The 26092-nt window shown below is 40.9% G+C and overlaps 1 protein-coding gene across 1 annotated transcript in view; it reads right to left on the bottom strand.

Annotated features, from left to right (window-relative positions):
* PLXDC2 (plexin domain containing 2) overlaps positions 1 to 26092 on the bottom strand; it is an 803122-nt gene that overhangs the window by 141615 nt on the left and 635415 nt on the right. The window contains exon 9 of the mRNA XM_073629749.1: positions 20802 to 20883. Coding sequence (XP_073485850.1) covers positions 20802 to 20883 — 82 coding nt within the window. The remainder of the gene's footprint in view (positions 1 to 20801; positions 20884 to 26092) is intronic.

Below are 26092 nucleotides of genomic sequence, written 5' to 3'. Positions count from 1 at the left end.
TATCGATTTACATTAGTTTGCTACTTGATTGCAAGACATAAATCTAGGCCAGAACAGCTATATATAGCCTATATTAGATGACACAGTAAACACAATAAACAAGTATTATCATACAAACAATATACTCAGTGATATTGCTTTGTTTCCTAAGGGAGGAAATGGGAGGGAGATATGGATGTAAACTTCCATTATCATATAATACATGGATTACCTAAAATATGCACTACAAGAACACACTTGATGTGGTATATCTAAAGAGATTGCAGGAGTCTGAACATCCAGTGTTAAGTAATTATATTTCTACAGACTTACCTATAAAAGATGTATATATATCTATATATATATACCCTTATTTAACTTAATTTTATAGTTGTATTACGCCAAAACAAAAAGATTACATTGCAGCTTACCTAATCTTAGATGTGGTGTCTTCGTTAGTTTTCATTTTTAGGCTTTTTTTCCTTCATTTTCACCTGATGATCTTGGCCAGTAATGTCCCGTACACACGGTCGGACATTGATCGGACATTCCGACAACAAAATCCTAGGATTTTTTCCGACGGATGTTGGCTCAAACTTGTCTTGCATACACACGGTCACACAAAGTTGTCGGAAAATCCGATCGTTCTGAACGCGGTGACGTAAAACACGTACGTCGGGACTATAAACGGGGCAGTAGCCAATAGCTTTCATCTCTTTATTTATTCTGAGCATGCGTGGCATTTGTGTGCACACGATCGGAATTTCCGACAACGGATTTTGTTGTCGGAAAATTTTATAGCAAGCTCTCAAACTCTGTGTGTCGGAAATTCCTATGGAAAATATGTGATGGAGCCTACACACGGTCGTAATTTCCGACAACAAGGTCCTATCACACATTTTCCATCGGAAAATCCTATCGTGTGTACAGGGCATAAGTCTTTTATTTTTCAACTTACTTTAACAGACCAAGCGGTCCATATAAAGTGTCAGCTAAAGGGTTGGGGCAAACCATTTACCACTGGCAGGGATGCTTACAACGATGGGCTTTTATTTATTTATGTAAAATCTTTATCCCAAAAGGAAAATAAAACTGTTATGCCCTGTACACACGACCGGTTTTGCCGTCGGAGTAAACTCCGAAGGTTTCTCCGACAGAACTCCGACGGAATTCCATTCAAGCGGTCTTGCCTACACATGGTCAAACCAAAGTCCGACCAAAGTCCGACCGTCAAGAACGCGGTGACGTACAACACGTACGATGGGACTAGAAAAAGGAAGTTCAATAGCCAGTAGCCAATAACTTCCGTCTCATACTTACTTCAGAGCATGCGCCGTTTTTGGTCCGTCGGAACAGCATACAGACGAGCGGTTTTCCCAACAGGAATTGGTTCCGTCGGAATAGAACATGTTCTATTTCTAGATCCGTCAGAGTTTTCTAAAAGATAAGACCGATGAGGCATACACACGATCAGAATATACGATGAAAAGCTTACGTCGGACTTTTTCTGTCGGACATTCTGCTCATGTGTACGCGACATTACTATAACTGCAAAAAAAAGTTTTAGCTGGAATTCGGATTAAATCTGTTAGTCGAGTCTATCTAAATCTGCTAGTGCATCTAGAATGATCCTCTCCTCAGATTGAAAATGCTGTCCAAGGTTATCTCCATTGCTTTGCCATCTCGAGTGGAGACACCCAATGACAGGAGGTGTGTTACAAGCCTAATCACCAGGTGAAAATAAGGGAAAAAAAGACTATAATAGGAAAATGAATACAGCTAGAGCATGCAAGGATTGATAATCTGCAATATACTGTATTCAGTGACTCAGGGGGCTGGACTATTTTTGACAGCTCTTCTGGTGGCTCCCCCTGTTTTCTGGAATATTAGAGAATGTTCCAGAGGTAGTGGGTGGAAGCTAGGAGGGGCTGTCATTCATATTTACAAGGTTCTTGGCCAATCCCCAGCAAATGGGCCAACATGGGGCAGATTCACCTCATAAATAGTCATGAGTCATGCCAGCAGGGTATTTGGGTAGAAGCTGGAGATGGAGTGCTGAGGAGGCTGTCGGTTGCCCTTGAGGGTGCCCCCTAGTCTGGGGGGGGTGACCTTGGGCCGGGGCTCAGGTGCTGGAGGGATCCTGCCAAAACACATGGAGGAAGCCCTTCCTGGAGGCACGGGAGCAAGGAGAGGACAGCAGGATCAGGTCAGCACTACTGGGAGGTCTCCAGAGAGTCAGACGGGTGGGCTGGTGAGTGTCAGTCTGATCCCATCCTTTCAAAACTCCAACAAACTCCTCGGGAGGTCCAGCAAGACCCCACAGTTGTAGGTGAGCAGCCTCTCGGACCACAAAACCTCCATTCTGTTAAAACACATCTGCATGAGGTTCAGTGATCCTACATCACAAAGAATCCTGTAGGAGTATGACTGGGTCTAATGTGGAGGTACTGTGCAGGCAGAGAGCAGCAAACAATAAACTGCCAGAGGTTTTAACCCCTCTGTCCAAAACAACAAGTGACTAGAACATGGGTTTTTATCTTTTACTGTGTTATTCAATCTAGAGCGGTTTTACTCAGTTATCCTCCAACAGCTTTCAATGTGTGTGCTTTTTAGCCTTATGTAAGCAAGTTGTCATATGTCAATGTGCGTTTCCTTTGTGCCTTCACATGTTTTGGTGTGCATTGATAGGCGTTTTCAATTTGCTTTTTATTTAGAATTAGGAGTGGATAGGGTTTAGAGTCATTGACCAAAGCTTGTTAATGTAACGCGTGTGAGGCAGCAAAAGGGTGGGCTTTAATGCCAACATGCCACACATATGCGCCGTTGGGCGGCTTTCGTTTCTGTCCTGACAGTGTGCTCATGGCGTGCCCCCAGCACAGAGACCGAGCTGACGTAGACAGCTAATAAATGTGAAATAAGTCCCTACTAAAATGTCTACATAATTATCCTTGAACATACATGCACTTGTGAAGTTCAATGTGATATGATCAACATGTACAAATACATAAGTGGTCTATATAGTGTACTTGGTGTTGAGTTATTTACTTTAAGGTCATCACAGAGGACAAGGGGGCATTCTTTACTTCTATAGGAAAAGAGATTTCATCTCCAAATACGGAAAGGTTTCTTCACAGTAAGAGCTGTGAAAATGTGGAGTAGACTCCTTTCAGAGGTGGTTCTGGCCAGTTCAGTAGATTGCTTTAAAAAAGGCCTGGATTATTTTCTAGGTGTACATAATATACAGTAACTGGGTACTAACATTTATAGAAAAAGTTGATCCATTGAATATCCGATTGCCTCAGACCAGTTTCCAGCGATGAGCCCACCTTCTCGCTTTTTGGACTTGTAGGACAATCTAACGAGCCTGCCGGTGCTGGCCCTGGATCCCCAGGGGTGGGGCTTACTTTCTTCTCCGTGATTCCTTTTTCTTTGGCTTTCTACTGTTACTCTCCACTTTGTTCCTCTTTCTTTCCTTCTTTCTCTATTTTCGATTTACTTATTATTTTTGGCCATTTACCACTGAAGGCCAGTGTGCGGAGTCTGTTAATAGCTCCCTGACAATACTTTTGGGGTCACTTTTTCCACTCCTTATCTTGCGGTATGGCTTTTGGCCTCTGGGTGGGGGCGAAGCCCTCCAGCACATCAGGAAGCTTATGTAATAGTTCCCTCCTCCCATTTTCTTTTTCTTTTACTTTTCTCATATACAAATTTCTTATCGTTAAGTCCTTGAGAAGACCCCTTTATTTTTATATGAAAATATAGGTCAATCTCAGGTATCGTATAATATTTGTTGTATGATGATTCTTGAAATACCACTTGTTTGGTGTACTTTCTAGGCTTTGATTATAGGGAGTACCATAGTTCGTTATGTCCCTACAGACAGTGAGAGTACCAGTACATCCTCACCTGGTTACCTTTCCTTTTTATTTGTAGTTACTGTCTAAACCATATAAGAGGTCTACTTATCTGTGATATATTTGTTATCATTTTCAAATTAATTTCTGCCACTGGCCCCGGCGTCTGTTCGATGTTTTGTGAGTTTGTCTTTATTCAATAAAAATATTGTAATAGAATATCTGATTGGCTCTCAGGGGCAACACCAACCTCTGTGCTCCAACTTCCACTACATAAATCTGCTTACCAGAGCCCAAAACCTGACACTTCTCTCAGGGAGATGGATGGCTCACAGTCCTTCCAAAAAGGCATGGATGGCTTTCTCACAGCAGGGCATCTCACAAATAGAAAGGAGGGAAAAGGGACCCAATAGTGTAGCGTTTACTTTGTCCGTTTATTAAAAAAAGCATATATACTCACATAAAAGAAAGAACAGGTTAACATTAAAACATAGCAAATGCTGCTCATCCAAGCTGGCATGATGACATCACCGCTTGATCCTGCCCTTGCCTGCCCATGCGTTTCTTCCCAAAGAACGTCGTCCGAGGGTTGCCAGATGCAACACTTTTTTCTATTCATTTTATGTTCAGTTTCATAGTATTCTGATATCTGAGTGCTGCTGTTACTTGTAATTTTATTTTTTCACTTCCTCGCTAACGGTAGCTGGTGGGATCGGCTCATGATTATGTGACCACTGTGTAGACCAGGGGTAGGCAACCTGGGGCCCTCCAGCTGTTGTGGAACTACATTTCCCATGAGGCATTGCAAGGCTGGCAGTTACAATTACTCCCAGAAGCATGATGGGACTGATAGTTCTGCAACAGCTGGAGGGCCCCAGGTTGCCCACCCCAGGTGTAGACTAATCAAAGTGGTCACATGATTGCTGATCGTTCCCACACCCCCCACCCCAAGGCATTCAGAAATTTTTTAAAGGGAAGCCGGAGCGGGTGAGAAGGGGTTAATACTTGTTGCCAATGCATCAAAATGCATGTTATATGCTGCCATTAAACTGAAAAAAAAGCTGAAAAATGTATTTATTGTATTATTTTAACAAATGGTGCACTGCAGCCCTGAGATGGGAACAAACACTATCCTTATTATAGCGAGCCATGACATGACACCTGTTTTAATGTCTTGGAAAGCCTGTGTTAATACTCAACAGGGTACAGTATATGGGCCCTCGATGTCTATGTCATTCTTTATTTCTACAATTTCCAAGAGATAGAAAAAGCTAGATACTCCCAACAGTGTTCTCCATAGGAAGCACAGCAGGCATATGTACAAAATAGATATGGTTGCCCACATGGGCAAATACAGTTAAAGGTTGTAAAATAAAACACGAAAATGAAAAACAAGACCTAATATTTACACGTAACTGATCAATCTTATGAATATAAATTAAAATAACACAGCACGCTGCCCTAAAAAAGGTGATCTTTGAGAGAACTTGACCTTAACATAATGTTTATTCAAAAGGAAGACCTTTGACCAATGTTAATCATCGATTATCTTTATCAGCCCCGTACTGTCATTTAAAATTCAAATGATAGGATGACCCTAATGATAGAATCAGTTTAAATGGAAGATGAATTGGTTTAAGAGGCCTCTCATTTGTAACTTTCCAGAGAGGTCATCAACTCCAAGTGCTACCAATAAGCCTTCATTTTGTCATCTCATTAAAGTGAGTGATTGCCCTAATGTGCTATAACTAAGGCCTGGCATCAGAATTATTCTGATAAGACGTGTACGCAGATTTTGTACAGTGATGGTTATGTCCTGTTTGGTATATTGATTTTTATTAGAGAGCGGGAATATCATTATATTGTATGTAAACCTCCACTGAAATTAAGTGAGTCCCCCTGCAGGGTTAAAGTGGTATTAAAGCCTTGTTTTTTTGTTTTTTTAAATTGCAGACATGTTATATTTACCTGCTCTGTGCAATGGTTTTGTCCATTCACACACAGAGCCGTGGCTTGGGCCCCACCCCTCCTTCTCCTGATTGGCTCACTGCTGCAAAAAAGCCAATCAGGAGTGTGAGTCCCCGGAGAGGCAAGGCTCTCTTGGACATCGTTGGGTCAAGAGGGGGCTCAGGTAAGTATTAGAGGGGGTGCTGCTGCACACAGAAGGTTTTTTACCTTCATGCATTTACAACCACTTTAAGTCATATTGTACGAGTATGCACTACATACTCGTACATTATGACAGGCTTACATGTAAAGTGGATCCCTCCAGCGTAGCGCTGCCATGGATCCCCAGTGCTGCCTTCTTCACCCGATCTTCCTTCCGGGTTTGCGGACTCCGGCTGTATGAATTGCCAGAGCCACGGTGATGGCAGCATCGCTTGTGACTATCTCCTAAACAGTGCAGGTTTAGGAGATATTCACTGTAACTACTGTATAGGTAAGCCTTATTATAGGCTTACCTGTAGGCACAAGTTCAAAAGTGGAGTTTACCTCCACTTCAATTAGAACCCAGCATAGAGGTCTGCCATCCTCTTAGCCTGATCGAAAAGGATGAGAGGACGGCAGGACCTGATGTTGGGTCCTTGTTTGGAGATCCCACTTTTCAGTGAACCAGGCACTCAAAGATCGTGGGATGGGGAAAGAGAGGTGCACATGTCACATATATGATTTAAGTCTATAACCATTCAACTGTTTTGGTTATTATGGATTCCATTTATATCTTTGAATACAATTGCAGTGCCTTCATCTAGTTAGGCTGCTAGGCTAAATTTCGTTTTTAGCTTCGCTGCAGTCAGTGGAGCAGTGATCTATTTAATTTTTTTCTGGTCAGTGTTTCCTAGCTGGGTGTTTGCTTTCTCTCACCTGCTCCTGGAAGAAGCTTTCAGAATATAGGGCAGGGAGAGTCAAATGACCAGTATGAATATTTATCATGCCCCAGGTAATCCCTGCAAGGAGGCGTCCAGAAGATGGCTGGGGAGGTGATAAACATTTGGGAGACTTTTCCAGACTGTTTTTTCCTCTCCCGGAAGGGTTCCAGTTCTCCTGGGGCTGCCCCTGGGAGATAGCAAGTGAGACCAGAAATTGCAGTCTGGGCCTCAACAGGTGCTGAGCCAAGGGCCTGGAAAAGATTTCTAATGGATTTTTGCTGAAAGGCACTATACTGGAGTCTTGGTCTGGATAAAGATCTTTTGTCTTACTCACTGAGGATCTACCTGTGGAAGCTGGGTGGCATACAGCTCCTGATACATTGCAAGTAAAGACTTTGCTGTGGACTTCTGGGTGTGCAAGTGCTAAAAGGAAACTACGTGCCCAGGATATGGCCCGGAATTGCTCCTATAAAGCCCTAGATATAATGGTTAATCCCTGTTACCTCCAGGAAAGGCTGCTTAGAGAAGATTAATGAGAAGCTGTCCTCCTGGTATTTCTGCTATCGTTTGAAGTATCCTGATCCCTGAACCCCTCTCCTGTTTCAAGTTATTCAACAATAAATTCTGAAAAGGCATTTCCTAGACTGAGAATATGTGTTGTTGGTGTGAATGGAACTGTGCTTGTTAATGGCAGCCTCTGTATTAGCTAGGGAGACCTAAAATTATATTCAGTGGCACCTCCAGGGGTGAGTGTTACACAACCATTTTATGTGTAAAATAAACCAACTAACCATTGGAGTTCCCTAGGATTGAAGAAGCAGGGTCAACCCAAGAAACACGTTGATGGACATAACACTGGTTTATGATATTGTATTTGCCTGTATGTACTGGTTTTGATTGTAGTGTTATTGATATAAAATATATTTAACATACAGGTATAGGGTTATTTTGTACATCTTTAATATAAACGGTATACTTCTGCTATGTTACTAATTTTTTACCTACTGGGATGAACTATGATTCTCCGTTTAAATTTTCTGGATGAAGAAATCTTTGAGTTTTGTGAGATTTTCTTTTTTTTCTTAAAATGGTTGTAAAGGCAGAACATTTTTTTACCTTAATGCATTCCCTGCATTAAGATAAAAAATGTCCCAGTGATAATGTCACCCTCTTATCTTTTTAATTCCTTACTCAAGTTCTATCTCGATCCAGCGCTGTGCCCACCTGCAGCGGTACTGCTCTCTGTTCTTCTCCTCACAGGACACAGAGGCAGCAGTGGGAGCCATTGGCTTCTGCTGCTGTCAGTCATAATCTATGAGGAGGCAGCAGGGGTGGGGCCAAGCGGCGTTTTGTTTGTCTATGGACACACAGAGCCCGGCTCAGGAGTGAGCCCACACGAGTCTTGCTATGGCGGTGCGGGAGCCTAGAGCACGGGGGGACTCCAGAAGAAAAAATTTTGGAGCTGCTCTGTGCAATGGAATTGCACAGAGCAGGTTAATATAGACCTCTTTATTATTTCCGGAAGAAACAAGAACAGACTTTACAAACATTTTAAGGGCAGGTTCACACCGGGAATGCACTGGATTTCACGGGTTTGAACTAGTTTGTCACCATTCCAGGAGTGTGCGCAATTTTAAAGCATGATATGTTAGGTATATATTTACTCACGTAACATCATCTTCCACATTATACAAAAAAATTGGGCTACCTTTACTTTTTTGTTTTTATTTTGTTCATGAAAATGTATTTTTTCAAAAAAATTGCATTTGAAAGACCGCTGCGGAAATACAGTGTGACATAAAATATTCAAACAAATGCCATTTTATTCTCTAGGGTCTCTGCTAAAAAATATATATATAAAAAATTTGGGGACTCTAAGTAATTTCCTAGCAAAAAATACTGATTTTAACTTGTAAGCAACAAGAGTCAGAAAAAGGCTTAGTCCTTAACCTCCCTGGCGGTATGATTATTTCAGAATTTAGGTGCTGAAAGCGGTACCATTATTTTGCACAGAAATTTGGCGTTTTATATTGTAGGCCTGTAATTCTTAGGAATAATTCAGTTAAATCTGTCCAAACCATAGTCTAATAGACATCCCGGGTATGATAAATTTTGAAAAACGAAATAAAAAATTATAATATAATAAATAACTATAAATAATTATAACAAATAATAATATAATAATAATAAAAATTATTCAATAATGTAATCAAATCAAAAACACTGAAATTTGCTCAGTTGCAGAATTGTCACTTTCGTTACTTTTAGTGTTTGATGATGGATTTTCCCACAAATCACTATCACTCAATTCTGCGAGTGATTCTAATTTATTATCGCTGTTTTCTAGTTGCTCTAAAGCCACTTTTGATGTAAAGGGACAGTTTTGGTTGCTATGGACAATCTCCAGTTTCCAGGCAGAAAGAACAGTTTTTATAATATAAAACTGCATGCAGGACACTGGGCAGACCACTAGGGACAAAGGGGATGTGTAATTATTTGATACAGTACTGTAATCTGTAAGATTACAGTATACTGTATCTATACTGTGTGTTTCACTTTTTGAATTTGCCGCCGAACTCCGTCCCCGTGCGTCGCAACGCTCGCAGGGAACGGAGCTCGGCACTGTGCATCGAGCGAGACACAGCGGCTCACCGATCACAGCGGGGAGACATCGCAGGAACCAGGGGACAAGGTAAGTAAACTCTTCCTGGATCCTGCGATGCAATCCTGCAATCCGGCTCGGGGATACCGCTTTGGTATTGAAAATCTACCCCGAGCCAGACTCGGGGAATACCGCTAGGGGGGTTAAAGAGGAGTTCAACTAAAAAGTGGAACTTCCGCTTATCCATCTCCCCCCCCCCCTCCAGTGCCACATTTGGTTTTTCAGGGGGGGTACCTGTTTTTGACAGGTACCATTCGCCACTGCCGGGAGACCAGGCCACAGCCCGATCTCCTGGAAGTTCAATCCCCTCCTCCTTCCTCCGCTGCCGGACCAATTAGAAAGTGCAGCATGCTTCGCGCATGCGCAGTAGGCTTCACTGCTGGCTTTCCTTACCAGGAATGTCGACAGCTGCACCTGACATCCCATCCAAGTTCGGCTGAGATGCCGAAATCGCAGGCTCCCTGTACAGGTAAGTGTCCATATATTAAAAGTCAGCAGCTGCAGTATTTGTAGCTGCTGACTTTACATTTTTCGTGGGGGGGGGGCTGTACCTCTTCTTTAAAGAGGTTGTAAACCTCCCTGTTTAACTTGTACCTATAGGAAAGCCTATAATAAGGCTTACCTATAGGTACTGACTGTAAATATCTCCTAAACGTGCGCCGTTTAGGAGATATTTGCTGTATACTGTGCTGATGATGTCATCTGGGAATGCGTTTCTTTAGGAGTGTGTGCTGAGACTGGCGGGAGTGATGTCAAATGGCTCCAGCCAGTCACACAGCCAGAGTCCACGGAAGGAAGATGGGCGAAGATGGATGTGGCCTGCAGCGGGGACGGCACGGGCTTTGTTTGCAGGTAAGTGTCACATAATGTGCTAGCATGCGATTGCATACTAGCACATTATGCCTTTACTTTGCAGGGAAAAAGAAAGGAAGAAAAACCCACCAGGGTATACTTCCTCTATAAGTGGTTAAGCTTTGACAAAAAAACTGGAAGCTGATTGGCTACCATGCACAACTGCATCAGATTTTGTACTCTCCAGTCTTAGTAAATTAATTCAATAGCGCTGCAGCAAACTAAATGTCATCCAGTTAGGGTTTACATCCACTTTAATCAACATGCAATTATCTCAATAGTATATTTTAATGATCTGAACATACTCCATCTACACAATACATTTAGAACATTTAGTAAATCCAGCATTTTGTATTACAGCTAATGCTGTCATTTCCTTTGGTAGCTGCTTTCATTAAGAAATTTAACAAGAGGTTTTAGTATTTGAAGTCAGAATATTGTTCATCGAAGGTTTATTAGCTCCTCTGTTTTCCAGCATTCTGCAAGGCATTTGACTGGAATATAAAATCATCTATTATTAAATGCTAATTCCCATAGAGTTCTATGCAGTTTGTGCACACAAATTATCTTGTTACATTAGAACACCACTAGGACTGGAAGACTCTGGGTGGGGAACAATTTTCTGCTCTATAAACTCTCTTGAGCTATCGCCTGTTATCAGAAATATGTTTCAGACACCGCATTTTATAATATAACTATTTAAAATATATATTTAGATTTTTTTGTCAAATGACTAGCATTTATGTTCAGATAATCTATAAAACAATTATTTAAAATTAAATTTTGTGAGCCATAGATTGCATAATTATAAAATATGGAACTATATAACATATGAAGTATTTGGAAGTCTCAATGTCACTCTCGGAGTGTAGACTTTTTTTTTTTTTTTCAAAGTCTGAATTCACAAAAAAAGGAAACCATGTATTTTAGGAAGTTATAGCACATTTTTTCCTGAGAATCATGTTGGACTTGACTTTCACATTTTTATTCGCTTTTATATTTTCGTGAGTCTACTCTACATCCAGATTTATAATTCTGCATCCAATAGCTATCAGCACATCAGACAATATGATCACCAACAAAAATGAATGACTGTTGTGAAAACAATATTCTCAGAATAAAACTACCTGTTTTATTTGGCAAATAACAATATGAAAAATCTAGATACAATAAGCAGTCATCTAGCACCTAAAGCTGAACTCAAAGTGTTTGTTACCCCAACACTTCATATTCCTGATATATGCTGCTGTTCCATGTACTTGTATGAGAAAGTATTCTGTTCTCTTTGTATTGCTTCCTTTATGTGAAATCCCTGGTGTTCCTGACACTCCCTCTGCTTTCCTAATAACCACTTCAATACCGGGCATTTTCACCCCCTTCCTGCCCAGGCCAATTTTCAGCTTTCAGCGCTATAACATTTTGAATGACAATTGTGCGGTCATGCAATGCTGTACCCAAATTAAATTTTTATCATTTTTTCCCCCACAAATAGAGCTTTCTTTTGGTGGTATTTGATCACCTCTGCGGTTTTTATTTTTTGCGCTCTAAACAAAAAAAGAGTGACAATTTAAAAAAAAAAAAGACATTTTTTACTTTTTTGCTATAATAAATATCCCAATTTAAAAAATATAAATATATTTTTTCCTCAGTTTAGGCTGATATGTATTCTTCTATATTTTTGGTTAAAAAAATAGCAATAAGCGTATATTGATTGGTTTGCGCAAAAGACATAGCGCCTACAAAATAGGTTATTGATTTATGGCCTTTTTTATAATTTTTATTTTTTTTACTAGTAATGGCGGCGATCTGCGATTTTTATTGTGACGGCGACATTGCGGCAGACAGATCAGAACTTTTGACACTATTTTGGGAACATTGACATTTATACAGCGATCAGTGCTATAAATATGCACTGATTACGGTATAAATGTCACTGGCAGGGAAGAAGTTAACATTAGGGGGCGATCAAGGGGTTAAATGTGTTACCTAGGGAGTGATTCTAACTGTGGGGGAATGTGACTGACTGAGGGAGGAGACCGATCGGTGTCCCTATATACTAGGAACACACGATCGGTCTCCTCTCCCCTGACAGGACGTGGATCTGTGTAAGGTAAGAGAGGGGGCACTGACATAAAGGAAACTGTGTTTGTTGCAAAGAAAGAAGATGGCTGTAAAGGGGACCGGGATACCAGAAAGGAGGGGACTGTGAAGTGAAGTGAGTGTCAGGGGGGATCAGTGTACCTTTCAGGGGGGATCAGTGTATGTGTCGGGGGGGGGATCAGTGTATGTGTCAAGGAGGGGGGGGTCAGTGTATATGTCAAGGGGGTGTCAGGAGAGGGATCAGTGTATGTGTCAAGGGGGGGATCAGTGTATGTGTCAGGGGGGGATCAGTGTATGTGTCAGGGAGGTGTCAGGAGAGGGATCAGTGTATGTGTTGGGGGGATCAGTGTATGTGTCAGGAGAGGGATCAGTGTATGTGTCAGGAGAGGGATCAGTGTATGTGTCGGGGGGGATCAGTGTATGTGTCAAGGGGGTGTCAGGAGAGGGATCAGTGTATGTGTCAGGGGGGGATCAGTGTATGTGTCAGGGGGGTGTCAGGAGAGGGATCAGTGTATGTGTCGGGGGGGGATCAGTGTGTGTGTCAGGAGAGGGATCAGTGTATGTGTCGGGGGGATCAGTGTATGTGTCAGGGGGATCAGTGTATGTGTCGGGGGGATCATTGTATGTGTCAGGGGGGTGTCAGGAGAGGGATCAGTGTATGTGTCGGGGGGATCAGTGTATGTGCCAGGGGGTTCAGTGTATGTGTCGGGGGATCAGTGTATGTGTCAGGGGGGTGTCAGGAGAGGGATCAGTGTATGTGTCAGGAGAGGGATCAGTGTATGTGTCAGGACAGGGATCAGTGTATGTATCAGGGGGGATCAGTTTATGTGTCAGGGGGATCAGTGTATGTGTCAGGGGGGTGTCAGGAGAGGGATCAGTGTATGTGTCAGGAGAGGGATCAGTGCATGTGTCAGTAGATAGATCAGTGTATGTGTCGGGGGGATCAGTGTATGTGTCAGGGGGGATCAGTGTATGTGTCAGGGGCGGATCAGTGTATGTGTCAGGGGGGTGTCAGGAGAGGGATCAATGTATGTGTCAGGGGGGTGTCAGGAGAGGGATCAGTGTATGTGTCAGGGGGGATCAGTTTATGTGTCAGGGGGATCAGTGTATGTATCAGGAGAGGGATCAGTGTATGTGTCAGGAGAGGGATAAGTGTATGTGTCAGGGGGGATCAGTGTATGTGTCAGGAGAGGGATCAGTGTATGTGTCAGGGGGGTGTCAGGAGAGGGATCAGTGTATGTGTCGGGGGGGGATCAGTGTATGTGTCAGGAGAGGGATCAGTGTATGTGTCGGGGGGATCAGTGTATGTGTCAGGGGGATCAGTGTATGTGTCAGGGGGGATCATTGTATGTGTCAGGGGGGTGTCAGGAGAGGGATCAGTGTATGTGTCGGGGGGATCAGTGTATGTGCCAGGGGGTTCAGTGTATGTGTCGGGGGATCAGTGTATGTGTCAGGGGGGTGTCAGGAGAGGGATCAGTGTATGTGTCAGGAGAGGGATCAGTGTATGTGTCAGGACAGGGATCAGTGTATGTATCAGGGGGGATCAGTTTATGTGTCAGGGGGATCAGTGTATGTGTCAGGGGGGTGTCAGGAGAGGGATCAGTGTATGTGTCAGGAGAGGGATCAGTGCATGTGTCAGTAGATAGATCAGTGTATGTGTCGGGGGGATCAGTGTATGTGTCAGGGGGGATCAGTGTATGTGTCAGGGGCGGATCAGTGTATGTGTCAGGGGGGTGTCAGGAGAGGGATCAATGTATGTGTCAGGGGGGTGTCAGGAGAGGGATCAGTGTATGTGTCAGGGGGGATCAGTTTATGTGTCAGGGGGGATCAGTGTATGTATCAGGAGAGGGATCAGTGTATGTGTCAGGAGAGGGATAAGTGTATGTGTCAGGGAGGATCAGTGTATGTGTCAGGAGAGGGATCAGTGTATGTGTCAGGGAGGATCAGTGTATGTGTCAGGAGAGGGATCAGTGTATGTGTCAGGGAGGATCAGTGTATGTGTCAGGAGAGGGATCAGTGTATGTGTCGGGGGGGATCAGTGTATGTGTCAGGGGGGATCAGTGTATGTGTCAGGAGAGGGATCAGTGTATGTGTCAGGGGGGATCAGTGTTTGTGTCAGGAGAGGGATCAGTGTATGTGTCAGGAGAGGGATCAGTGTATGTGTCAGGAGAGGGATCAGTGTATGTGTCAGGAGAGGGATCAGTGTATTTTGAGGTGGGAGCTATGCTTGACATTCCATCATTTTGTAGACTGAAGGTATGCTGAATCTCCACCAGCTTGCATCCCTTAGAACTCATCTACCTTATCAGCCAGGTGCCTCTACCAGAAAACAGTCCAAGGGGCACCAAAGGGAGATTGATTTAGGGTGCACTCACATTGGGCATGGTTGAACTGAGCCATGCCCGAGTTTGATTGCCCCCTCTTCCTACTCTTCCGCTGGTTTCCGCTCACACTGGGCAAGTGTTCCCAGACACACATACATCATCATCATCATCTCTGCCGACCAGACCACATGGATCCCTTCCTCTGTGCTCAGTGATGTGTGGCAAACTGTTCTGGACCACAAGTGAACCATGCCAGAGATCACCTCTTCCAGGTGGTTCTGAGCATGGTACGCTTAACTGTTTCTGGGCATGCTTTTGAGCATGAACACTATGAACCCGACCAAAGGGAGAAACCATGCCCAGACATGGTTAAAATTGCCAGTGTAAGTGCACCCATCAAGACTAACACAAGTGAAAGAAGCCACAAAGTTCTGCACTTCAGCAGTAGACACTTTTTAGGCCTTGACCTTGTACCCTTTAATAGCAGTCCTGTCTGTAACTTTAAATAGAGTATAGACTTCAGCAGGTTTCACTTACTGTAGCTTTTATACAGCTAGGATTCTTCTTGAAGCTTATTTGAAATGCTTTGTAAATACGTGATAGTCTTCAGATTTGGTTTACTAGCATTAAACAATTTTCATTTGTATGAAGCTTTGTAGATTGCACCAGTGTGATTTCCTCCCATAAGATTGTACTTCTTCCTCCCACCCACAACTGACTAGTGTGAAATACCACAAAAATATAAAAAGAAACACGTGACTCAACATGCCAGAAACCATGTAAACCCAGTTCATCAATTTTGGATGGAGTTGTTCTTCAGAATAGCAATGAATGTTATTGTACAGCAACAGAATAAAACTGGGAATGTGTGAGAGTATTACACATAGGATAGTCTTAAGACACTGTTCACATACTTGGGAGAGAAGTCATTGCATGAGTTACCCAGCAAATCGAACACTCCTGTGACAAATTCGGTAGCACAGTGTGAAACATGGATACTTTTTACAAACTTTATCTTAGCTCACGCTAAGCCTTATGGAGCCTAAACAGAAGTGCAGCTAAAGTACTCCTGATTTATGAAAGTTATTTTATTTAACCCCTTCATGACCAAAGTCAAAAAGATCTTAAAGCCCAAACCCAATTTTGCCATGTGTTTACCACAGCCTTTTTCAAAATTTTCAACACAGAGGAACCCTTGAAATAACTTTACAGTCTCAGGGAACCCCTACCAAAAGTTACTATGTCTACAACTCATGACACATTAGTGTGATGGTCATTGGGAAGAACGCTAATTACACTTGAGGTCATTGGGAAGAACGCTCCTTACACTTGTGGTCATTGGGAAGAACGCTCCTTACATTTGTGGTCATTGGGAAGAATGCTCCTTACACTTGCGGTCATTGGGAAGAACGCTCCTTACACACGTGGTCATTGGGAAGAACACTCCTTACACTTGTGGTCATTGGGAAGAACGCTCCTTACACTTGCGGTCATTGGGAAGAACGCTTCTTACATTTGTGGTCATTGGGAAGAATGCTCCTTACACTTGTGGTCATTGGGAAGAACGCTCCTTACACTTGTGGTCATTGGGAAGAATGCTCCTGACACTTGTGGTCATTGGGAAGAATGCTCCTTACACTTGCGGTCATTGGGAAGAACACTCCTTACACTTGCGGTCATTGGGAAGAAAGCTCTTTACACTTGTGGTCATTGGGAAGAACGCTCCTTACACTTGCGGTCATTGGGAAGAATGCTCCTTACACTAGTGATCATTGGGAAGAACGCTTCTTACATTTGTGGTCATTGGGAAGAATGCTCCTTTCACTTGTGGTCATTGGGAAGAAAGCTCCTTACACTTGTGGTCATTGGGAAGAACGCTCCTTACACTTGTGGTCATTGGGAAGAACGCTCCTTACACTTGTGATCATTAGGAAGAACGCTCCTTATACTTGTGATCATTGGGAAGAACGCTCCTTACACTTGTGGTCACTTGTGGAGAAGCATAAATTGCTCATTGCGCAAGGAACTCCTAGCAACCTCTGGATGAACCCCAGGGTTCCATGAGAAACTGGTTGAGAAACCCTGGTATAACTTACACATCGTCACAACTGCTGCTGTGTTTCCAGGTGGATTATACTTTGTTTTTCTTTTTTCAGGAGAGGTTGGGTTTTCATTTGATGGTTAATGTTAATGGATACTTCCTGATTTATTTTATTATGCCAGGAAAATGGGTCCAAAGCAGTAAAAAATATAATTTTTTAAAGTTCGAGCTGATCAGGAGCAATGGAAACAATGCTGCAGGCCTAGAAGTGAGATCTAAGTAAGAGTGGTGACTTGTGGAGGAGGGCTACATCTACTGAGCTTGGTGGGGGGGCAAAAGTCTTAGCAAAATTTTTGGTAAAGTTTCTTTAGCCTTTTAGGCAGTGTGATGTCTAAATAGGGCTTTTTTTTAGCACAAATGTGGCAGCACCTCCAGCACTCAATGTATTTGCTGGCAAAAAGTGCTGGGGAGTGCTGCAGGGTCTATTGATGCTGGCTACTGGGGGATCTATTGTCGCTGGTGGTCGATTGTTGTTGGGGGGATCTTTTATTGTGGGGGTCTATTGTTGCCAGTGGGGATCTATTGTTGTTCTGGTAGTCTTTTGTTGTTGGGTGGGGATCCACTGTTGAGAGTTGGGGGTCTATTGATGCTGGCTGCAGGGGGGGTCTATTGATGCTGGCTGCAGGGGGGGTCTATTGTTACTGGCATGGATCTATTGTTGCTAGTGGGGGGTATATTGATGCTTCGGGGTATTTTGTTTCTGGGGGACTATTGTTGCTGAGAAGGATCTCTTGTTGCTGGTAGGGAATATATTGCAGCTGGGGGTTATTTTATTCATGGGGTCTATTGTTGCTGGGAAGGATCTATTATTGCTGAGATGGTGGATCTATTGTTGCTGGTGGGGTATATATTGTTGTTGGGGGTATTTGGTTCCTCTGTGGGGGGGGGGGTCTATTGTTGCTGAAAAGGATCTATTATCGCTGAGATGGGGGGTCTATTTTTGCTGGCTACAGGGGATCTGTTGTATTGCCTTTTTTTATCATTAACAAATTCCATACAACTTACTTAACAACACGAAATGAAACTTGGTTCTATATTCTCTAAAAGAGGCGGTACTGAGGGGAGGGAGTTAGGGGATAGAGATAGACATGTGCAATTCGTTTCGTTCTGAATTCGTTTTTTTAACAATATTCAACAAATTAATTAATTTGGAATTATTTGAATTAACGAAAACCCTTTTAACAAATTTTTTCAAATATTCGTAAATTCGAATATTAGAAAATTCGGAAATTCGAAAATCCAAAAACCCTAAAATTCAAAAATCTGAAATAATAACTAACTAATAATAAATTAACTATTAGTAACTATTAAATTATAGGTATTGGAATTATCTTTTCAAATTTGGCTGTTGAACGTAACAGCACAAATTTATTTTACGAAGTTACTAATTATCTGAAATAACGAATGCCGTATCTAACAAATGGAACGTAAGGAATTAATGATAATAAATATCAATAATAAAAAGGTATTATTATTTATTATTGATTAGTTCCATTCCATTTGTTTAGATGCGGCATTCGTTATGTCTGGTAATTTGTAACTTTGGATAAATTCGTATTTGTTACGTTCACTAACAGCCAAATTTGAAAGTAAATTCCAATACCTATAATTTAATTAGACATGTGCCGTTCATTTCGTTCCGAATTAAAATTCAAATTAATTTTTGTTTTTTGGAAATACCAATGTATCCGAATTTCCGAATTAGCATAGTACTGAATTTAAATGAATCCGAAATAACGAAAAAAAATTCAGATGAAATTTGAATTCAAATAGTTTTCGAATCGTTTTCGAATACTTTTTGAATTCGAATAGTTTTTAAATTCGAGAACTTGCCGAATTCAAATAGTTTTCCAATTTCCAAAGAGAATAAAATAGATTAGAAAATAAAGGAATAGAAGAAAAAAATATTTTTTCTATTCTATTCCTTTATTTTCTATTCTATTTTATTCTCTTTTGAAATTGGAAATCTATTCGAATTTGACAACTATTCGAATTTGAAAACTATTCTAATTCAAAATTGATACGAAAACTTTTAGAATTGATCCAAATTTGAAAAATTTGAATCGATTCAAAAACGAATGAAACGAATGAAACAAATTTAACTAAACTAATTTATCTAAATAACGAATCAAAAATTTGTTTTCATTCTGCACATGTCTAAATTTAATAGTTAGTTATTATAAGTTAGTTAGTTAGTTATTCTTTCGAATTTTCTGAGTTTCTTTCTTAGTTTTGGATTTAGGAATTTACAAAATTTTTAATTTATGAATTGCGATCATAACGAATGACCCGAAAAACAAACAAAAAAACAAGGGGTGACTTTGGGGAGGGGTGAGTACCTGCATCTATTCCCTGAGAAAAAAATCCTAAGTATGGCCCAGGCAATAATATTATATAAACATGTGCAATTCATTTAGCTCCAAATTTGTTTAACGAATTTTGACAAATTCGTTAATTCTGACATTTCCGAATTTTGACAAATTCGTTAATTCTGAAATTTCCAAATTTTTTTTAATTTCCTAAATTTCGAATTTCCTAATTTCTGAATTTCAAATTTCCATATTTTGAATTTCCGAATTTTCTAATTTCTGAAAATTTGGAATTTCGGAGTTTCAGGAATTCGAAATTTCAGAAATTCGGAATTTCAGAAATTCGGAAATTCAGAAATTCAGAAATTCGGAAATTCAGAAATTCGGAATTTCGGAAATTGAACATTTCGAAAATTCTAAATTCGGAAATTGGACATTTTGAAAATTCTAAATTTCGAAAATTGGACATTTCAAAAATTCTAAATTTCGGAAATTGGAAATTCAGAAATGGGAACTTTTGGAAATTGGAAAATTTCGGAAATTTCGGAAAAATTCGTATTCGGAAATTCGAAATTTGAAAATTCGTATTCGGAAATTCGAAATTTCTAAATTTCGGAAGTTCGGAAATTCAAAAATTCTAAATTTGAATATTCGAAATTCAGAAATTCGAAATTTCGGAAATGTAAACATTCTAAAATTTGGAAATTTGAAAATCCAAAAATAAGAATGAAAATCCAAAAATTCAAAAGAATGAAAATCCAAAAATTCAAAAGCCCGAAAATCTGAAATAATAACTATTAAATTATAGGTATTGGACTTTCCTTTCAAATTTGGCTGTTAGTGAACATAACGAATATGAATTTATCCAACGTTACGAATTATCTGAAATAAGGAATGCTGTATCTAAACGAATGGAACGTAATGATCTAATAATAAAAAAATAACAAAAATAATAATGAAAATCTTTTTATTGTTATTATTTATTAATAATTTGTTCCATTCCATTTGTTTAGATGCGGCATTCGTTATTTCGGATAATTCGTAACTTCAGATAAATTTGTATTCGTTATGTTCACAAACAGCCAAATTTGAAAGGAAATTCCAATACCTATAATTTAATAGTTAGTTATTATTAGTAAGTTATTATTTAGAATTTTACTGATTCTTTCTTTTTTTTCAGATTTTCACATTTTTCGGATTTTCTAATTTTTGAATTTCTGAATTTTCGAATTCCAGAAATTTGAAAATTTGAAAATTCAGAATTCGAAAATTCGGAAATTCGAAAATTTGAACATTCGGAAACTCTAAAATTTGAAAATGTGAAAATTCGGAAATCCGAAAATTCGAAATTCAGAAATTCGATAATTCGGAAATTCCGAGAATTGCAAATTTTCGAATTTCCGATTTTCCGAATTTTCAAATTTCCAAAAAAAGCAAAAAAACTAATGAAACAAAAAAGAACACATTTTTTATCAGTGCAAGTGTCTAATATTATATATTGTACACACACGCTCTGCCTCTCTCTCTTCATTTCATTACCTTTCTATGTATCTCATGTAATATATCTGTCTTGCCTGTACTCTCTCTCCTTGTGTAGTATGATAGGATTATATTAGTGTGTGTGCCTTATAATGATTTAGAAATGAAGCAGAAAACTCCAGGGTTTAAAAAACCATTTTAGCCGATAGACAATCATTTCATCAGATAAGTGAAAACATAATTACGCGGAGGAATTCCAATCTCACTCTACCTTTGGAGATTATTGCACCAGCTGCAGTTGAAGCCGATCTGGGATCTGACACAAGTGCCACAGCTGCTAAACTGGAGACAAGCTGGAACAAAAAATAAATAAAAATAAGGTGCCGATTTATACATCTGTGAGTCAAAAAAGAGAAAACAGTAAACTGCGCAAGTGGTCACATCCAAAAAAATCAAGACTAGTGAAAAAAGCAGCAAGCACACCAAGTGATATCAACCTAGTTAGAAACAATTAAAAACAGACTGTGTTGCGCTAGACAAACAAAATTATAGTGAGCAAACATAACCCCCCCCCCAAAAAAAAAACAATATGAAACTGTTGAAAAATAAAAAAGTGCCCTTTTATATCTTAATAGTCCAATGATGACCTTGGTTTTCCACTGTAGAGTACTATGAAAGAGTATATTCACCTCTAAGTTATACTAAGCACACACTGTTTAATATACATTGTCCCTTCTATTTCTGTATGTGGATGATGGCACTGTAATTATTATAACCCCTTTGCGCCTAAGGGTAAGACAAATCTTAATGCCTAATACGATCCAAAAATCGAACAATAGTGCTTGCAAAGCGATCGTACGATAATCTGATCATTAATACAGAGCTTTCGAGAGCCGATCATGACAGTTCATCCGATATTATCTGGACAAACACGGGAAACATCATCACACTGAGCTTCCCATTGAATGGCTGGGGGGGGGGGGGGGGCGTGTCAGGACAAGTCTGATCATTGGAGAACAGGCTGAGTTCCCAGCACAGCTAGAGAACTGACCACGGTGTGCTCTCCTGCTTAGTGTGGTCAGTTTTTAATAGAAAACTGGAGGGACTAGCAGAAACACCAGGGATTTACCATAAAGGAAGCAATACAAAGAGAACGGAATACTTTCTCATACAAGTACATGGTACAGCAGCCACATATCAGGAATATGAAGTGTTGGGGTAACCAACGCTTTCATTTTCTTTCTGTAAGTAACTTATTTCACATACCCCCATGTAATGGAATTGAACAAAGACAGACATTTTTGAATTGCAGACTACGTGACAACCACAGATTCAGTAGAGTGAGCGTAGCCGCCCTGGGAAAGGAAGTGAGTTGTTCGCAGGTATTCCAGGTGTAAATAAAAGAGAAAAAAACAGAAAAATTGTAAACTAAAGTAGCCACCAAAACTAAAGGCTAGTAAGTTGCAATATATTTAAAAAATATATTTTGGGCTTAGAAACACTTTACCTACATTGTCCAGTATCAGACCTCTTGATCAGCAAGGTAACTGGCACCAGCAGAAACCCAGTGTAGGTCAATCATTTTCATTTTCCCTTGTGGCTCTATGTCATATGTCATCACATGACACAGAACACCAACAGTTCAAAAATAGTCCCACAGCTCATATGGGTTCCTTATTTATCAAGTTTAACCTTTGTAGCAGTAAACACTGTGAAGCAATTCATCCTTAAAGTGGTATTAAACTCCAAACCAAAAAATGTAATATATTGCAGCTTACCAATCATTAGATGAGGTGGCTGCATTAGTTTTAAAACAAAAACAAACATGCTATACTTAGCAAAGTCCACAAATCAGAATAGGGAAGAAAAGATATCACCGCTCCAGGAGGACAAACAAGTAGTAAACCTCTTCACCAGCCTAGAAGCCACAGGTGCTGGCAGTTGCTAGTAGCAATAAATAGGAAGTGGTTCTGGACAGCACTCTGAAGATTTGACCATGAGCTATGAGTAAGCACTACTGTTAGTGCGAAACGCGTCAGTCTTTTGTCTGCTGTGGCATGTACCCTTGATTTTGATTAGATTTTTGAATAAAAAGGCAATTTCCTCAGAGTGTGGCTGTCCAGAACCACTTCCTATTTATTTAAACATGCTATACCTACCTGCTCTGTGCAGTGCTTTTGACCCAATCCTCCTCTCCTCGGATCCCTTGCTGGCACCCCCCTGGCTCCTCCCCCTTGACCAGTGCCCCCAATAGCAAGCCACTGGCTATGGGGGCACTGGTGCGTGTTCAATCCTGAGCTCTGCTCTATGGGTCTATAAGACACATTGGGGGTTATTTATTAAAGGCAAATCCACTTTACACTACAAATACAAACTACAAGTGCAAAGTGCACTTGAAATTGCACTGAAAGTGCACTTGGAAGTGCAGTCGCTGTAGATCCGAGGGGGACACGCAAGGAAAATAAAAAACAGCATTTTAGCTTGCACATGATTGGATGATAAAATCAGCAGAGCTTCACCTCATTTCAGATCTACTCTTCAGATCTACAGCGACTGCACTTCCAAGTGCAATTTCAAGTGCACTTTGCACTTGTAGTTTGCACTTGTAGTGCAAAGTGGATTTGCCTTTCGTAAATAACCCCCGTAGAGCTGCAGCTCTGCCCCGCCCCCTCTCTCTTCATTGGCTCTTTGGCTGTGATTGACCATAGTGGGAGCCAATGGCTCCCTCTGCTGTGTCTCAGCCAACGAGGAGAGGGATTCCCGGGACAGCCGAGGCTCTTGTGCACATTGCTGGATCGAGAGGGGGCTTAGGTGAGTATTAGAGCTGGCCAGTAACAGACTTCCTCTATTAGAATACCTGAACCCTGAATGAAGGATCACAGGGGGCAGCTTTGGACAGCAGCATTGTCAGTCTGGGGGTTGGTGGGTGTTCAATGTACTAGCAGATTTAGAAACACTAACAAATAGAAGCCAAACTCCAGCTCACACTGCAGTTACATGCAGAGTTACAGCAATAGTTTTTTTTAATTCTTTTTGGGATAAAGGTTTTACGTGCATAAATAAAAGCTGATCATAGGCGTGCGCACAGGGTGTGCCGGGTGTGCCCAGGCACACCCTAATCACCCCATGTGCATTAGTGTTATCGCTCTGTGTAGCAACAGGAACATGGGAAAGATCTCCCTCTTACCGGTTCTGCCATAAGAGAAGTGTTTATGCTCTTCTCTTTCACTGTGCCAGCATAGAGATCAATGTGTGGGTCATATATATGTAGATACATACAAATTCATGTGTGTTTGAGCTTAAGGGTGCACATCCTAATGCATTAGGCTGCGCACACCTATGAAGCTGATCATTGTAAGCAGCCCTGTCAGTGGTAAACGGTTTATCTCAATACTTTCACTGAAGCATTTGCGGGAAAGCTTATTCTGTTGAAAAAATAACAGATTTACCGGACAGATCACCAGGTGAAAATAAAGGAAAGAAAGCCTACAAAAAAAGAAAAGGAATGCAGCCACCACATCTAAAAATTGGTAAGCTGCAATATAATAAATGTTTGTTTTTGGGTTTAATACTGCTTTGAATTTCAAAAGATGTTCTTTATTGGTGGCACAGGTGGTGAGACAGGTAATTGTTTTATTTGAAGGAATCCCTTTTTATTAATTTATTTCTATTTTTTATATGTAATGATCACTAACACAAGCAAGATCCAAGTGAAGGCAGCTTCACTGCTATAAAATACTGTCTATACACAAAGGTTCAATCTGTCACTTTGCTTCTTCTATGCAGTAGAACCTTTAATAAAAGTAACCCATATATTGTTAAAAATTACATAATATTCTTTAATTCATTGGATTGCTTATATTGTTGCCTATACTGTATGTTGTACAAGGCATCCGTTCTATTGTGGGACCCTGTCCTCAATATAACAGCAATAGTACGTGTACCTTGACAGCTTTATTACATGATTATTAAATGATAAACCCAGAGGACCCCCCATATTAAATTTATCTTTGCAATATAATTTTAAAAGATGTGGAATAATTTATTCCTCTCTTTTTTCCTTCAATCAGATGTACCTAATGCAGGGAATATTAAGGAAGGGTCTTTTGCAGATAAATCACTGTGCTTTGTAAAAAAAGAAATTGTGTCAATCGTTGTAAATTTAATTTAAAAACAGATCAAGCTAATTAAACAAAGGTGTGACAGAAATGTGGCATTTACAGTTAGAAGCATTATCCGAGTCAGCTTATAACGTATTCCAGTGCATGTCTGATCCATTCCATATTAACCTCCAGCGCAGGATGCTCAAACTACAAGGGCATGTGTAAAAAAAACAGTAAAAAGAATAAAAAACAAGTTACGATTCCTCTATTGCATAACATTGTATTTAAAGTGGTTGTAAACCCATTAAAAAAACAAAAAACTAACACCTGCAAGACAAAGGCATAATGAGCTAGTATGCATAGCATACTAGCTCATTATGTAATACTCACTTGAGATCGAAGCCCTCGCTGTGGTGCCCGTACACAGCACCGGCCGGCAATATCACTCCCGGGGATTACTTCCAGGTATCGCGGCTCCGGCGGTGTGATTGGCCATAGCCGCGATGACGTCACTCCCGCGCATGCGCACAGTAACAGCACATTCACTGGAGCAACGGCACATACGTGCCATTGCTTCAATTTGTGTCAGTGCGCATGTGCCGATGACGTCGGCACATGCAATTACAAGGGATATCTCCTAAACCGTGCAGGTTTAGGAGATATCCGGGGTAGCTACAGGTAAGCCTTATTATAGGCTTACTTGTAGCACAAAGTGGTCTGTAAGGGTTTACAACCACTTTAACATCAGCCATTCTATTCTAATGCTGCGTACACGCGGTCAGACTTTTCGGCTACAAAAGTCCGACAGCCTGGCCGACAGACTTTCGACGGACTTTTGGCGGACTTGCGGCAGACTTTCTAATGAACGGACTTGCCTACATACGATCACACAAAAGTCCGACGGATTCGTACGTGATGACCTACACCGGACTAAAATAAGGAAATTGATAGCCAGTAGCTGCCCTAGCGTGGGTTTTTGCCCGTCGGACTAGCACACAGACGAGCGGATTTCTGGGTCCGGCGTAGTTACGACGTAAAGATTTGAAGCATGTTCCAAATCTAAAGTCCCTCAGATTTGCGGCTGGAAAAGTCAGCTGAAAGTCCGCTGAAAGTCCTGGGAAGCCCATACACGATCGGATTGTCAACCGTATTTTGTCCATCGGCGTCCGTCGGACTTTTGTAGACGAAAAGTCCGACCGTGTGTACGCGGCATAACAGAGATTGTTCATCGCAAAGGGATCACTAAAGCGGAAGCTAGAGATACCAGGAAAAATGTCTCTACCCATTGATGGTAGAGATCTGCACCCTCTCATTTTATCTCCTACAGTATTCTTTCCCCTTAGGAGGCTTTTGTGGTTTCTGTAAAGGCTCATTCTATTTCCCTTAGAGAAAAGTTACCCATTGCTGAATGAGATCAGATATTTTTCAAATCTGTATACAGTAAGTGACAGCAAACAAT

Source organism: Aquarana catesbeiana, linkage group LG05, assembly GCF_042186555.1.
Source record: "Aquarana catesbeiana isolate 2022-GZ linkage group LG05, ASM4218655v1, whole genome shotgun sequence".
Taxonomy (NCBI): domain Eukaryota; kingdom Metazoa; phylum Chordata; class Amphibia; order Anura; family Ranidae; genus Aquarana; species Aquarana catesbeiana.
This window is presented reverse-complemented; position numbering and strand designations above follow the sequence as displayed.